Raw genomic sequence first — 13,670 nt, 5'->3', positions numbered from 1 at the left:
AGTGTCCCGCTAGCAGCTGCCGCTCTCCAGCCGCCGAGATCTGAAAGCAGCGCAGAAGTAAGGGTGGTAATACTGAGACCCCGCTAAAATAACCCTGTGACCCCCTATAACTCCCTTCTGGGTCAGGACTCCCCTGTTTGAGAAACGCTGGTCTCCCCTGTGAAATCTGTATCGTACAGGGTAAAAGCACACAAAAGACCAGATTTCAGGACTCCCCTGTTTGAGAAACGCTGGTCTCCCCTGTGAAATCTGTATCGTACAGGGTAAAAGCACACAAAAGACCAGATTTCAGGACTCCCCTGTTTGAGAAACGCTGGTCTCCCCTGTGAAATCTGTATCGTACAGGGTAAAAGCACACAAAAGACCAGATTTCATGGTCCGTGACGCTTTTTTCTTGGCCGCAAATTTGGTAGGGCCCTATTGAGACCCAAGACAATGAGAGCTTGGACAAGAGTTTTGGCTGTGTGGATGGAGTCAAAAGGCCGTATTCTAGAGATGTGAGGCAGAAAGAATTGGCATGATTGAGACGTAGCCTGGATGTGAGGATCTAGAGAGAGGCCCAAGGGGAAGATGATGCCCAGGTTACAGACCTGAGTGACAAGTAGAAAGTTGGTGGTGTGGTGTCCCCAGCGATTGAGAGAAAGGGCATGGCGCAGAGGGCTTGGGGGAAGATTAGTCAGATCCACTCCCCCCCTGGACATTGTGAGCCACCGTTTTAGGTTCTGCAGGTGACCTTTGACCTAGAGCATCCCAGGTAAAGAGGAAAGCCTCGCGATGAGCTTCCCCCATGGAAAAACTAAAGCCCTGGGGGGTGAGGGGGTAGGTAACTTAACACATACTGTGTTTTAGTTGTGTTGAGAAATGCAGCTGGTTTCCCATCCAACAGTTGAAAGCAGAACAGGTCACGGCCACCAGATCCCTTTCCTTTGATGCGCAGTGCTTTGCTGATCTACTGTCCGATGGAAATGGTTCAACAACTGAGTAAGAAAGCCAGTTTGATCCACATTTTGGTCTTTTTCAAGCCAGAGATCATTATCAGCTTCCCTGGAGCCTGAAAGCCAGACCTCGGAGTGGAGTGCTGCACGGAGGGGTATAGACAGAGGTAGTGACCCAGGTCTAGGGTGACCATATTTCATAGAATCTCATAGAATCATAGAATCTCAGGGTTGGAAGGGACCCCAGAAGGTCATCTAGTCCAACCCCCTGCTCAAAGCAGGACCAATTCCCAGTTAAATCATCCCAGCCAGGGCTTTGTCAAGCCTGACCTTAAAAACCTCTAAGGAAGGAGATTCTACCACCTCCCTAGGTAACGCATTCCAGTGTTTCACCACCCTCTTAGTGAAAAAGTTTTTCCTAATATCCAATCTAAACCTCCCCCACTGCAACTTGAGACCATTACTCCTCGTTCTGTCATCTGCTACCATTGAGAACAGTCTAGAGCCATCCTCTTTGGAACCCCCTTTCAGGTAGTTGAAAGCAGCTATCAAATCCCCCCTCATTCTTCTCTTCTGCAGGCTAAACAATCCCAGCTCCCTCAGCCTCTCCTCATAACTCATGTGTTCCAGTCCCCTAATCATTTTTGTTGCCCTTCGCTGGACTCTCTCCAATTTATCCACATCCTTCTTGAAGTGTGGGGCCCAAAACTGGACACAGTACTCCAGATGAGGCCTCACCAATGTCGAATAGAGGGGAACGATCACGTCCCTCGATCTGCTCGCTATGCCCCTACTTATACATCCCAAAATGCCATTGGCCTTCTTGGCAACAAGGGCACACTGCTGACTCATATCCAGCTTCTCGTCCACTGTCACCCCTAGGTCCTTTTCTGCAGAACTGCTGCCTAGCCATTCGGTCCCTAGTCTGTAGCTGTGCATTGGGTTCTTCCGTCCTAAGTGCAGGACCCTGCACTTATCCTTATTGAACCTCATCAGATTCCTTTTGGCCCAATCTTCCAATTGGTCTAGGTCCTTCTGTATCCTATCCCTCCCCTCCAGCGTATCTACCACTCCTCCCAGTTTAGTATCATCCGCAAATTTGCTGAGAGTGCAATCCACACCATCCTCCAGATCATTTATGAAGATATTGAATAAAACCGGCCCCAGGACCGACCCCTGGGGCACTCCACTTGATACCGGCTGCCAACTAGACATGGAGCCATTGATCACTACCCGTTGAGCCCGACAATTTAGCCAGCTTTCTACCCACCTTATGGTGCATTCATCCAGCCCATACTTCCTTAACTTGCTGACAAGAATACTATGGGAGACCGTGTCAAAAGCTTTGCTAAAGTCAAGAAACAATACATCCACTGCTTTCCCTTCATCCACAGAACCAGTAATCTCATCATAAAAGGCGATTAGATTAGTCAGGCATGACCTTCCCTTGGTGAATCCATGCTGGCTGTTCCTGATCACTTTCCTCTCATGCAAGTGCTTCAGGATTGATTCTTTGAGGACCTGCTCCATGATTTTTCCAGGGACTGAGGTGAGGCTGACTGGCCTGTAGTTCCCAGGATCTTCCTTCTTCCCTTTTTTAAAGATTGGCACTACATTAGCCTTTTTCCAGTCATCCGGGACTTCCCCGGTTCGCCACGAGTTTTCAAAGATAATGGCCAGTGGCTCTGCAATCACAGCCGCCAATTCCTTCAGCACTCTCGGATGCAACTCGTCCGGCCCCATGGACTTGTGCACGTCCAGCTTTTCTAAATAGTCCCTAACCGCCTCTATCTCCACAGAGGGCTGGCCATCTCTTCCGCATTTTGTGATGCCCAGCGCAGCAGTCTGGGAGCTGACCTTGTTAGTGAAAACAGAGGCAAAAAAAGCATTGAGTACATTAGCTTTTTCCACATCCTCTGTCACTAGGTTGCCTCCCTCATTCAGTAAGGGGCCCACACATTCCTTGGCTTTCTTCTTGTTGCCAACATACCTGAAGAAACCCTTCTTGTTACTCTTGACATCTCTGGCTAGCTGCAGCTCCAGGTGCGATTTGGCCCTCCTGATAACATTCCTACATGCCCGAGCAATATTTTTATACTCTTCCCTGGTCATATGTCCAACCTTCCACTTCTTGTAAGCTTCTTTTTTATGTTTAAGATCCGCTAGGATTTCACCATTAAGCCAAGTTGGTCGCCTGCCATATTTACTATTCTTTCGACTCATCGGGATGGTTTGTCCCTGTAACCTCAACAGGGATTCCTTGAAATACAGCCAGCTCTCCTGGACTCCTTTCCCCTTCAAGTTAGTCCCCCAGGGGATCCTGGCCATCCGTTCCCTGAGGGAGTCGAAGTCTGCTTTCCTGAAGTCCAGGGTCCGTATCCTGCTGCTTACCTTTGTTCCCTGCGTCAGGATCCTGAACTCAACCAACTCATGGTCACTGCCTCCCAGATTCCCATCCACTTTTGCTTCCCCCACTAATTCTACCCGGTTTGTGAGCAGCAGGTCAAGAAAAGCACCCCCCCTAGTTGGCTCCTCTAGCACTTGCGCCAGGAAATTGTCCCCTACGCTTTCCAAAAACTTCCTGGATTGTCTATGCACCGCTGTATTGCTCTCCCAGCAGATATCAGGAAAATTAAAGTCACCCATGAGAATCAGGGCATGCGATCTAGTAGCTTCCGTGAGCTGCCGGAAGAAAGCCTCATCCACCTCATCCCCCTGGTCCGGGGGATTTCCCAAAGGGAAAACGAGACATGGCGTGGGGTTAGCCCAAGGCCCCCATCTTCTGGCATTGTTGCTCGCCCCAGCCCTGCCTACCCCTGCCCGAGTCTGCCACCCCCCCCAAAGCGAGGCTGGCATCAGAGCTAACCCCCCACCCCCACATGTTCCTCTGCGCCCTAAGTGATCTAAGTTGCGACGGCTGGGACAGGGTTTAAAAAAGGGACTGTCCCAGCCAAAACGAGCTACATGGCATGGGCGGCGGGTATCATAGCCTGGGGGAGGCTGAGCCTCCCCAAACAGACAGGTGTGGGCCCGCCCGCACTCCACCCCCAGTTCCCCTCCTTCTTCCCACTCTGCTGGTGGCTCTTCCCCTGTGCCATGGCGCCAGCTGGGGCGGCGCTGCCCGGAGCTCCGGGGCTGGGGAGACTGGGGCCATGCTGCCCGGCGCTCTGGGGTTGGGGGGCTGGGGGCGCTGGCAAGGACCAGCGACTGCAGTGATCTGGGGCAGGGGGGGCAGAAGGCGCGGGGCCTTGGGCAGAATGAGCAGGGCTGGAGGCTAGCCTCCTCAAGCCAGCGGTTCACCCGCCGCCCATGCTGCAGGGTCACCCACCCAGGTCTGTAATAGCAGGGGGTGGTGTAAGTCAGGACTGAGACACATCGGCAGAGCGGTGTGGGTGCTCTACACTGCAATAGCAGGGGAACTGCGGGTCAGGATTGAGATGCATTGGCAGAACAGCTGCGGGAGCCCAGGGCTGGAAAAGCAGTGAATGCTGTAAATCAGGATTTGACTAGGTTCTGCTTCCCACGGCAGGTGACCCGGGCTTCACTCGGGGTCGTGAGCCCCTTATTTTCTCTGAGCAGCAGATTGACTCACATGTCCATTAAACACTGCTGCGTCTTTGTTTTCTCTGCTTTCGTTTCCTTGGGGACACATTTTCCCAATAATATTTAAAAATCCCTAAATGTCTCATTGACTAAAAAAGGAAGCCACTCTGAAACTGACGTGCAGAGGCTGTTCTTTCATACGGGTGTACCCAAGAGGCCAGAAAAGCTTCCTAGAAGCCTTTATAAAAACGAGTTGTGGCACCATACGCCCAGGGAATTTACATAGCGTAGCATTTACTCTGCACCTATTGAGCAAGTCTGTGTTTAGGCATTTCAGTGTTTGGAGACGCGTTACCAGATGCCAGGTGGTGTCATCAGAACAGAGAAACTGCTCCACTGAAGCAGACAAATGGTCCCTGATGCAGTCAGTGGCAGTGCCAGGTAATTCAAAGAAAGCTGTAAACTTGCCTTGTAATACACCTGTGGTAATCCATAGTACTGTGCATCAAGGGAGCAATTTCTTCCTGACCCCAGCTGGGGATCAGCATATGCCCTGAAGCATGAGGTTTGATAGCCCTTTTATCCCAGCTAGTGCAGCTCAGGCTGCTGATCTTATCCATATAAATGTCTAATCCCCCCAGAGGTTTGTTTGTTTTTAAACTTACTAAGCTATTTTCCACAGAGTATTACTGAGGCATCAGTCAGTAGCATGGCACATTATGGTCCTTGGAGTTGATAAAAGGAGAACTCTGATGGAATAAAATTTCCGGCATCCTTAATCTACACTGGGAGGCTTTTGCTGGGGCTGTGTGTTATTCACTATAAGCTCAGCTAGAAAGAGCAGCATGCATTGGGAGGAGACACACTGTTAATAAATATAAAGGCACACCCAATCTAGGGTAAGGCAATAAACAGCACAGCCTAGGGATGGCTGTCTGGAAAGCAGCAAGTTCGAGAAAGACCTCAGGGGGATAGAACGCTGGGTGCGTAGTGAATTAAAATTGCTACCATCACATGTGTATTCATGGAGTCTGTCCAGTTCCTTGTATAACTGGGCCCCACACTGGCAGCAGAGAGGCCAAGAACTGAGTGGTCCAAGGAGACCAAACAGCTCTCTCGCCCATAGAAGCTAACCCACCCAGGCCAAGGTTGAGGTTCATTTTCAAGGGTTAGCCTTGGTTAAATCTCCTGTGGCCTGTGCTGGGGATAAGGACTTGGCTCTCCAGATGTTGTTGATCTGGCCTCTTCCACCAGCCCCTAAGATACTGAGCATTACTCTGGGGAAATGGACTCGCTATAAGAATATGCACCATGGAGACCCATAATGCAAACGCTGTTCTGCAGACTCCGGCTTTTGCACTGAGACAGGTTCCTAGCACAAATCTCAGGAGCCAGAGCTACCTTACTGTGCTGGGGTTCAACTTATCTTCCTTTCACTTCAGGTATGAATGTGTTGGAGAGTTCTCCGTATGAGCCATTCATCAGGGGCTTTGACTACGTCCGGCTGGCATCCATCACCGCAGGTAGGTGAGCCGGAGCGCATTCTCCTACTTGTTGGCCCAAAGCAGGGTGCTCATTGGGAGCAATGCAATCCAGATCTGTGAGGGCCGGAATGACTAGGCCTCTTGCTGCCCCACCGCCATCTGTCGCGCTGCACGGCTCCCTCTAGCATTGTCTGTGCCGAGCATTTCCATGCTAAGCTGTTTAGACAAGAGCACGTCTTCAGGAGAGGCACTTTATATGTTTGGACCAGGGCCATAAAGAGCGAGGGACCAGGGCAGAGTTAGGCAAGGTCTGGATAGGCAGCCTCTGAAGCTCCCCCAGCTGAGGTAGAAAACACCATGACTCTGGGAGAAGAGCTCTGGCCAGAAGAATCCTGCTCTCCTGGTGCCCATCCCCTTCTGGGCAGAGCCGGCTGGCTGGATTTTTAAAAGAGATCAGCAGCCATTGGCCCCATTCAGAGGCCTCAGTGGAAGCAGACTTCTTTGGTAAATCTGGCCCCATGCCTTCCTGATGGGGCAATGGGGTCCAGGTACAGTTCGGGGCAGGGGCACCAAAACGGGGGGGGGGGGTCTGGCCCCATTACTTTTAAAAGTGGGGGAGCTATGGGTTGGACTAGTTGAACAGGGGGTTGGACTAGGTGAACTCCTGAGGTCCCTTCCAACCCTGATATTCTATGATTCTATGCCCTCCCACCTTTTACTGGCCATAAGGATGAGCGATGGGGGGGAGTGGCAGAGGGGAGCGGGGCCTCAGGTGAAGGGGGGGCTGTGATGGGTTTCCCCTTACCCGGGGTTCCATTCGGAACTGGGGTACCTCTGAGTCGGTCTGACCCACCAGTCTGGGCTCCGTTTTCACTGCACTGCTGTGCAACCTGCCAAGCCCTCCCCCAGGCTTCAGACTGCACTTTACCAGCACACATACAGGTAGGGACATACCCAGCTGCAGCTACACATGGATGCTGAGATCAGCTCTGCATGGCTAGGCTCAGCTAAGGAACTGCCCAGTTACTCAAGTGCATACCCGCCCCCATTGAGGGTAAACCGCAAAATTGTACCATCTTGAGCTGCACAGAGATTTGTACAGCGTAAACTCATGAAATTGGCCCCCTCCCTCAATGTGGAGGAATATATGCAATAGCTTTCTGCCCCCTCCCACCCAGGTATGAATTCCACACACTGGTTTTAGACAAAACAAAACAAGTCTATTAACTACAAAAGATAGATGTTAAGTGATTATAAGGGGTAGCAAACAGATCAAAGCAGATTACCTAGCAAATAAACAAAACACAATCAAAGCTTAATATACTAAATAAATTGGTTATAAGTAGCAAATTATCACCCTAAATGTTGTTTTATGCAGATTGCAGAGATTCTTGAGGGAAAGCTACACTTGCTTGCAGTTTAAAACTCCAGTTATTCCTTTCACAGGCTAGAAAACTCTCTCGCCTGGGTTCAGCCCTTCTCCCCTAGTTCAGTCTTTTGTTTCTTAGGTGTTTCCAGCAGTCTTCTTTCTTGGGCGGGGAGACAGTGAAGAACGAACCACAATGATGTCACTCCCCTGCCTTAAATAGCTTTGGCATATGGTGGGAACCCTTCATCTCCCAGTTAGATTCCCATGCCTGGTCAGTGGAAAAACACTAATATTATGTTGGAGTCCAGTACCAGGTGACTTGGTCACATGTCTCTGTAGGGCCATAGCAGTCATAAGTCGGAGGCTGTTCTTAATGTCCTCAGGAAGGCTGTCTGGTTTCAATGACTCACCAAAGATATTTTTTGTCTTGATGTAGCATCCTAAATTTAGCAAGAGACTTGGCTTCTTCTTCCATAAAGTCTTCTCTAATTGGCATAAAGTCCCTCCTGCTTTGAGTCTCAAGTTGGCAGAGATGAAAAAGTTTGTCTTCAAATTCTTTTTCTTTGCAGCCAGGAGGAATTTCACTTTCTCTCTTTTATCACATAAGGAGATTCATGAGGTCTCAGATGAATTGCCTGATCACTCCTAGCAGGGATTCTCCTGTGAAAAGGGGATCATCTTCCATGCTCAAATCAAGTAGTTTAACAGTGAAATCAGAAAGATGTGGATATTCTTTCCCCCTCACCAATCTCTAATATTTGCAGATAATGTGATTTTTATCTGGTGGCACCTTAAAGACTAACAGATTTATTTGGGCATAAGCTTTCGTGGGTAAAAAACCACCTCTTCAGATGCATGGAGTGAAAAGTACAGATGCAGGTATTATACACTGACACATGAAGAGAAGGGAGTTACCTCACAAGTGGAGAACCAGTGTTGACAGGGCCAATTCAATCAGGGTGGATATAGTCCACTCCCAATAATAGATGAGAAGGTATCAACTCCAGGAGAGGCAAAGCTGCTTTTGTAGTGAGCCAACCACTCCCAGTCCCTATTCAAGCCCAAATTAATGGTTCTGCAGTTTCTCACCAGACTCCTTGTTGTTTTTGTGGATACAGACTAACACAGCTACCCCCGATACTTGATTTTTATCTGGTTTCCGAGGTCTCTCCTTTCCTTTCTGAGACAGTGTTACTCCCAAGTAACCACAGTATTAGTTTTTTGAAGCATTCTCCTTCATGGCTTTGTGCAGGTGTTGACCCTCCTCACTGGAGTAACAGCGTTGCTTTGTGCACTCTCCTATCCAGATTGCTATTCACTGAGACATTCCTATGCTTGAGATTCTGCTCTTTGCTTGCACTGGTGTACTTCAAGGGTGGTTTTGCTGAGGCCAATGGAGTTCCACCCTTTAGAAGTGAGTAGAGATAGGCCTTGGATGTCGTCTGAGGAGGTGGCGGAGTGGTCTTTCCCTTCTCTGCTCATACGTGATACAGGGTGGCCCCTTCCCCAGCTTCCGGGGTGGGAGCATGTCATAAAGCCTGAGCCTCCTCCACTGTCAAATGCTGGAGTATGCAGCGCCCCAGAAGCCTTCCCTAGCAACTGTGCAGCAGGGATTATGGGATGTCCAATCGAGGATATGGTTGTCATGGAATCCCAGTAGGCATCCTAAACTGTCAATGAGCTGTGGAGACACAGCTGCCAGCTGGTTCATCCCACCGGGCCTGGATCATGGCACTTTCGTAGGGCTGGGTGTTGGTTAGGGGTAAGCTCGCTGACGGTGCTGTACTCGTCCAGTTGAATAGAGAACTGGCCTGATGTCACTATCAGACCGTACAGTGTAACGACAACCAGGTGTGGAGAGATGGTGTAGGGTAGTAGTTAGAACAGGAAACTGGCTGGGTGTCAGGATTCCTGGGGTCTGCTCGCAGCTCTGCCACAGACTGTGTGACCTGGGGCATTTCACCTCTGTACCTCTAAAAGTGGGGAGTAATGGGCGCATCCCGTCCACTATCCTGGCCAGTATCCGAAGCTAAAGCTGGCAGAAAAATAATCCAGACAGGCAGAAAGAATTCCTTCCTGGCCCCTGGGGTGGTGATTTGACACTGTTGCATGGGGTTAGATGAACTTAGCTGAGGTTGTTTAGCTACGGATGTTATCGCTGCTCATGAAGTTCTCCAGCCTCTCTTTAAATCCAGCTCCACTCTTTGACCCTCTGGCCTTTGGAAGCTGCAAATCCCACAGTCTGGCTCCCTGCTGCGTGGAGAAATATCTCTCTGTATTGATCTGCCCCTGACCTCACCGAGCAGCCCCCTTGCTCTCGGACGGACAAGGAGGGCAGGGAAGGAACAGATTCTTTCTGTAACTGATCTGCACTCAAATTCCCGCAAACTCTCCACCTTTCAAGGCTACCCTCTGCTGGCTTCTTCCCACGCTACCATACATCTCAACCTCCTGCTCCTCGTTCTGCCAGCACGGCAGCCTCTTTTGCTCACTCGTCCCTGTTCTCCCCCAAACCAACATCTCCCTTGCTGCCCCGTAAGGGTGGGAACCAACTTACACAGCCACGACCCTGTCCTCCGTCAGAACCTTTCTCAAAGTCGTCCCAGCTGCGACGCCATCCTCCGGCTAATGGCTGTGCAGGTGGCCTATTACCAAGCCACCCGTCTCTCTTGTGCTCTTCTCTTATGAAAGACTCTGATGCCTCTAATTTGTGCACTTTGCTGTGAAGCTATGTGACCTTGTGGGCTTGTCTCTGTCAGGCTCCCACCTCTCCCACCCCTGTTGTGTTCTGCAGACCCCTGTTGGGTCTAGACCCTGTTTAGATTGTGAGGGCCTTGGGCAGGGACTGTCTTTCATGGTGCGCTTTTTACAGCCGGTGGGAGAGGAAGGATGGTTGAGCAGTTAGGATGCTAGCTTGGGAGTCAGGAGATGCGGGCACAGATCTCTGCTCTGCCACAGACTTCCTGGGTGACCCTGGGCAAGTCACTATGTCTTTCTGTGCCTCAGTTTTCCATCTATACAATGGGAATAATAGTGCTGCCCTGCCTCACAGGGGTGTGGTGAGGATTAATATATTGAACAGTGGGGAGGTGCTCAGATATGAGGGTGTCTAAGGACCTTACACCCAGTACAGTGAGGCTCTAATTCTGAATGGGTCCTTTCAGTGCTACTGTGCCACAAACACGTGCTTTGCTAGTCTCCACAAACTCCAGCCCTGTGCGTTACTCCCAGTGAGGGCACAATAGTCTGAAATAGCGTTATTAGCACAGAGTCACAGGGAACTGGAGCTTTCGTTAAGCCCGTCACAGAAATAAGGGCCAGTCATGATGGTGTGGGGGGTGGAATCCTGGCCTCACTGAAGTCCATGGCAAAAGATTTCATCCAGCTTGAGCTGCCCTTTGGGGAAATGATACCAGTCACGCCCCCATTGTGCCTCGCAATGCACTGTAACAGGCCTGCCCACCTAAATGTATATGCCTCTCACAGCCCTGGCCAGTCCTGGGAGACCCACCCCATCCCAGGGGCTCAGCCCACCCTTCGGAAATACTGGCTTACCCAAATGGAGTGTTTGCACTTGTCTTTAGTGGTAGTAGGTTCTGGATGAGGAATTGCCAGCCTGAATCAGCCCTAATGTCCATCTAATCCAGTATCCCACCTCCACAGTGGCCAAATGCTTCCGAGGAAGGGGCAGGAAACAGCACTCTTTGTAAAGAACTCCTCTGCATCCTGCTGCGTGCTGTTCCTCAGATACCCACCACTGGCATCATCTATAGCCCTCTGACATTCACGGGCATCTTCAGTGCTCACGGGCTTAGGCCCCACCGTGCCCTAGTCTGCCTCACAGCACTTCTGGCAGGGGCAGAGTTCATCAAATCACTTGGAAAGCAGTTGGACATGCTCTCTTGAAAGGCGCCACAGAGTAAAGTGTTGTGACAAACAATCTTAAGGAGGTCACTTTTTCACCAGTTTACAATATTTGCAGACAGCCTTCATTTGTCCTTTTGGGGCGTGTGGCGTGGCTTGGGGTGCAGCTTAGGCCAGGATGCCTGGGTTCCACTCCCACCTCTGCCAGCCACTGATTCGCTATATGACTTGTTTCCTCTCCCTGTGCCTGGGTGCCCCTCCTCTGTAATCTGAGGGTGGGGGGCAGTTATTCTTCTCCATCTCGCAGGGGAGTTGTGAGGCTTACTTCATGTTTGCAACAGGCTTTGAGATCCTGGAACAGGGCAAAGATTTAGACTTGTGGGGTTCTGGGGGAGCGAAATTTCCCGAGCGGTCTGTGGTGCGACGCGCATGATTTTGCAGAAGCCTGGCATGTGTGCGTAGCCATGACATGTTGCACCAATAGGCAGAGCTGGCAATGCCAGGAAAGGTACTGCCAGCAGGGGTGTGGGGAGCTGGCTCTGCCAGGTCCAGGATAGTCAGAGGGGCCAAGCATCTGGCACTGCCAGGTCAGGGATAATCAACGGGGGCTAGCTGGGGAAGAGCTGGAATTCACATATCAGGGATAGCCTGCAGGGGCTGGGGGAGGGGAGCATGGGGGCTGGCACTGCCAAGTCTGGGATAGCCAGCAGTCCATCCCCCGCCTGCTGCCTGACTGGCGCTTTCTCACCCATCTCCTCTCTGGCAGCAGCCCTGCCTCCCTAGCCGGAGCCACTCCTTCCCCCTCCGGAGGTGACAGCTTCTTCCACTGCCAGCTCAAGATCGGAGGGAGGGGGACAGGCTGAGTGGGGATGAGGGCTCTCAGCACAGCTGGGGAGGTGATATTTGCTTCAATCCACAGTCTTAACCTGGCCCGTACCTGGCCTGTGACCAGAAACTCCCCCTCCTTCCTGGAACAGCGCCCCCCACTGCACGTGCTAGGCGAGCTAGTTTTTTAACAGCCTCGTCAGGGCTAAATTATTAACCGCAGGGTGAATCCCAGCTCCTCTTGCTCCCCGGGCTCTGGGTTAACCAGGGGGCAGCCCCGCTGTCCGCCGAGGGCTGGAGGCCCCTCGGGGGCTGGTGTTGCGAAGGCCACCGCTAAGCTTTGTTGGGGTCTCCCGGCCATGCAGGTTCCGAGAACGAGGTGACGCAGGTGAACCGCTGTCTGGATGCTGCCAAGGCCTGCAACGTGGATGAGATGTGCCAGAGGCTGAGGACGGAGTACGTCTCCTTCTGCATCCGGCGCCTGGCCCGGGCCGACGCCTGCAACCGCTCCAAGTGCCACAAGGCCCTGCGCAAGTTCTTCGACCGCGTGCCCCCTGAGTACACGCACGAGCTGCTCTTCTGCCCCTGCGACGACACAGCCTGCGCCGAGCGCCGCCGGCAGACCATTGTCCCGGCCTGCTCCTACGAGTCCAAGGAGAAGCCCAACTGCCTGACCCCCCTGGATTCCTGCCGGGAGAACTACGTCTGCAGGTAACACTCGCGCAGCACAGTGGGGCCCGCCCCATGGAGGGCCTGGTCCAACCCACTGAAGCCTGAGGGGAGTCCTTCCAGTGACTCCATTGTGGAAGCAGGCCCTAAAGTGAGACCCTCTGCTCCGGGGGCTAAAGCAAAGGGTTGGCTAGGAGGAGCCCAGGGTCAAACGTAGGGTGAGATGCTCATGGTGCATTCTTGAGGCAAATCGCTTGGATTGTCCCCCTTTTGCCTCAGGGATGTATGGTAGCTGGAAAGCTGGGAGGTAAAGCTAATGTCAGGCTGTATTAATTGCATCTGTTGTCTCAAGGATCCCAAAGCAATTTACAAGCGCTCCCGGCTAAGCCTCTCAGCAGGCATTTGACCTTTGTTACCGCTAAGGGGTAAACTAAGGAACAAAGAGGTCCAGCACTTGCCCGAGGTTATGCAGTGAATCAGGGAGCAGTGCCCAACCCTGCTGACTGCAAGGTGCATGTCTACCCACTAGGCAACACCACCTCTCTGTGTAGGGAAACAGGAAGGAAGAGCCTCACTAGGAACCAGATGCTGAGCTCCTGTGCGTGACCAGGAGGGATAATGGGGAGGGGTGCACACTGTACCCATCACTAGCAAATGGGGTGGGGGCCCTCAGGAACTGTGGCAGACTGCAGGGCCATTCAGTGGCTTGCCTATATCTCCAGCCCCGCCTTTAACCCTAGCAGCATCAGCAAGGGAGACAGCGCCTGGTCACAGAAAATGGCTCTTGACTGAGACGCCCTTGGCAGGATTGGACTCGGTCTCAAGGCGTCTGTTTATAGACCTGCTAAGAGAAGTCAGAGCCGGAACTCGCGTGTTGTTCTCGCTGGTGCTGTTATGAAGAATGGGAAATAACTGCTAAGGGTGGGCAGGGTGTGTGTGTGTGTGAGAGAGAGAGAGAGAGAGAAACTACTGAGTTTTCCT

At 51.8% G+C, this 13,670-nt stretch overlaps 1 protein-coding gene across 3 annotated transcripts in view; it reads left to right on the top strand.

Annotated features, from left to right (window-relative positions):
* GFRA4 (GDNF family receptor alpha 4) overlaps positions 1-13,670 on the top strand; it is a 133,883-nt gene that overhangs the window by 99,274 nt on the left and 20,939 nt on the right. For all 3 annotated transcript variants that reach the window (XR_012158785.1, XM_073342976.1, XM_073342977.1), the window contains exons 3-4: positions 5,921-6,001; positions 12,386-12,731. Coding sequence is in view for 2 of the 3 variants with exons in the window: in XM_073342976.1 (XP_073199077.1) it covers positions 5,921-6,001; positions 12,386-12,731 (427 nt within the window). In the remaining variant the exon portion in view is untranslated. The remainder of the gene's footprint in view (positions 1-5,920; positions 6,002-12,385; positions 12,732-13,670) is intronic.

Source organism: Lepidochelys kempii, chromosome 4 (assembly GCF_965140265.1).
Source record: "Lepidochelys kempii isolate rLepKem1 chromosome 4, rLepKem1.hap2, whole genome shotgun sequence".
NCBI lineage: Eukaryota > Metazoa > Chordata > Testudines > Cheloniidae > Lepidochelys > Lepidochelys kempii.
This window is presented reverse-complemented; position numbering and strand designations above follow the sequence as displayed.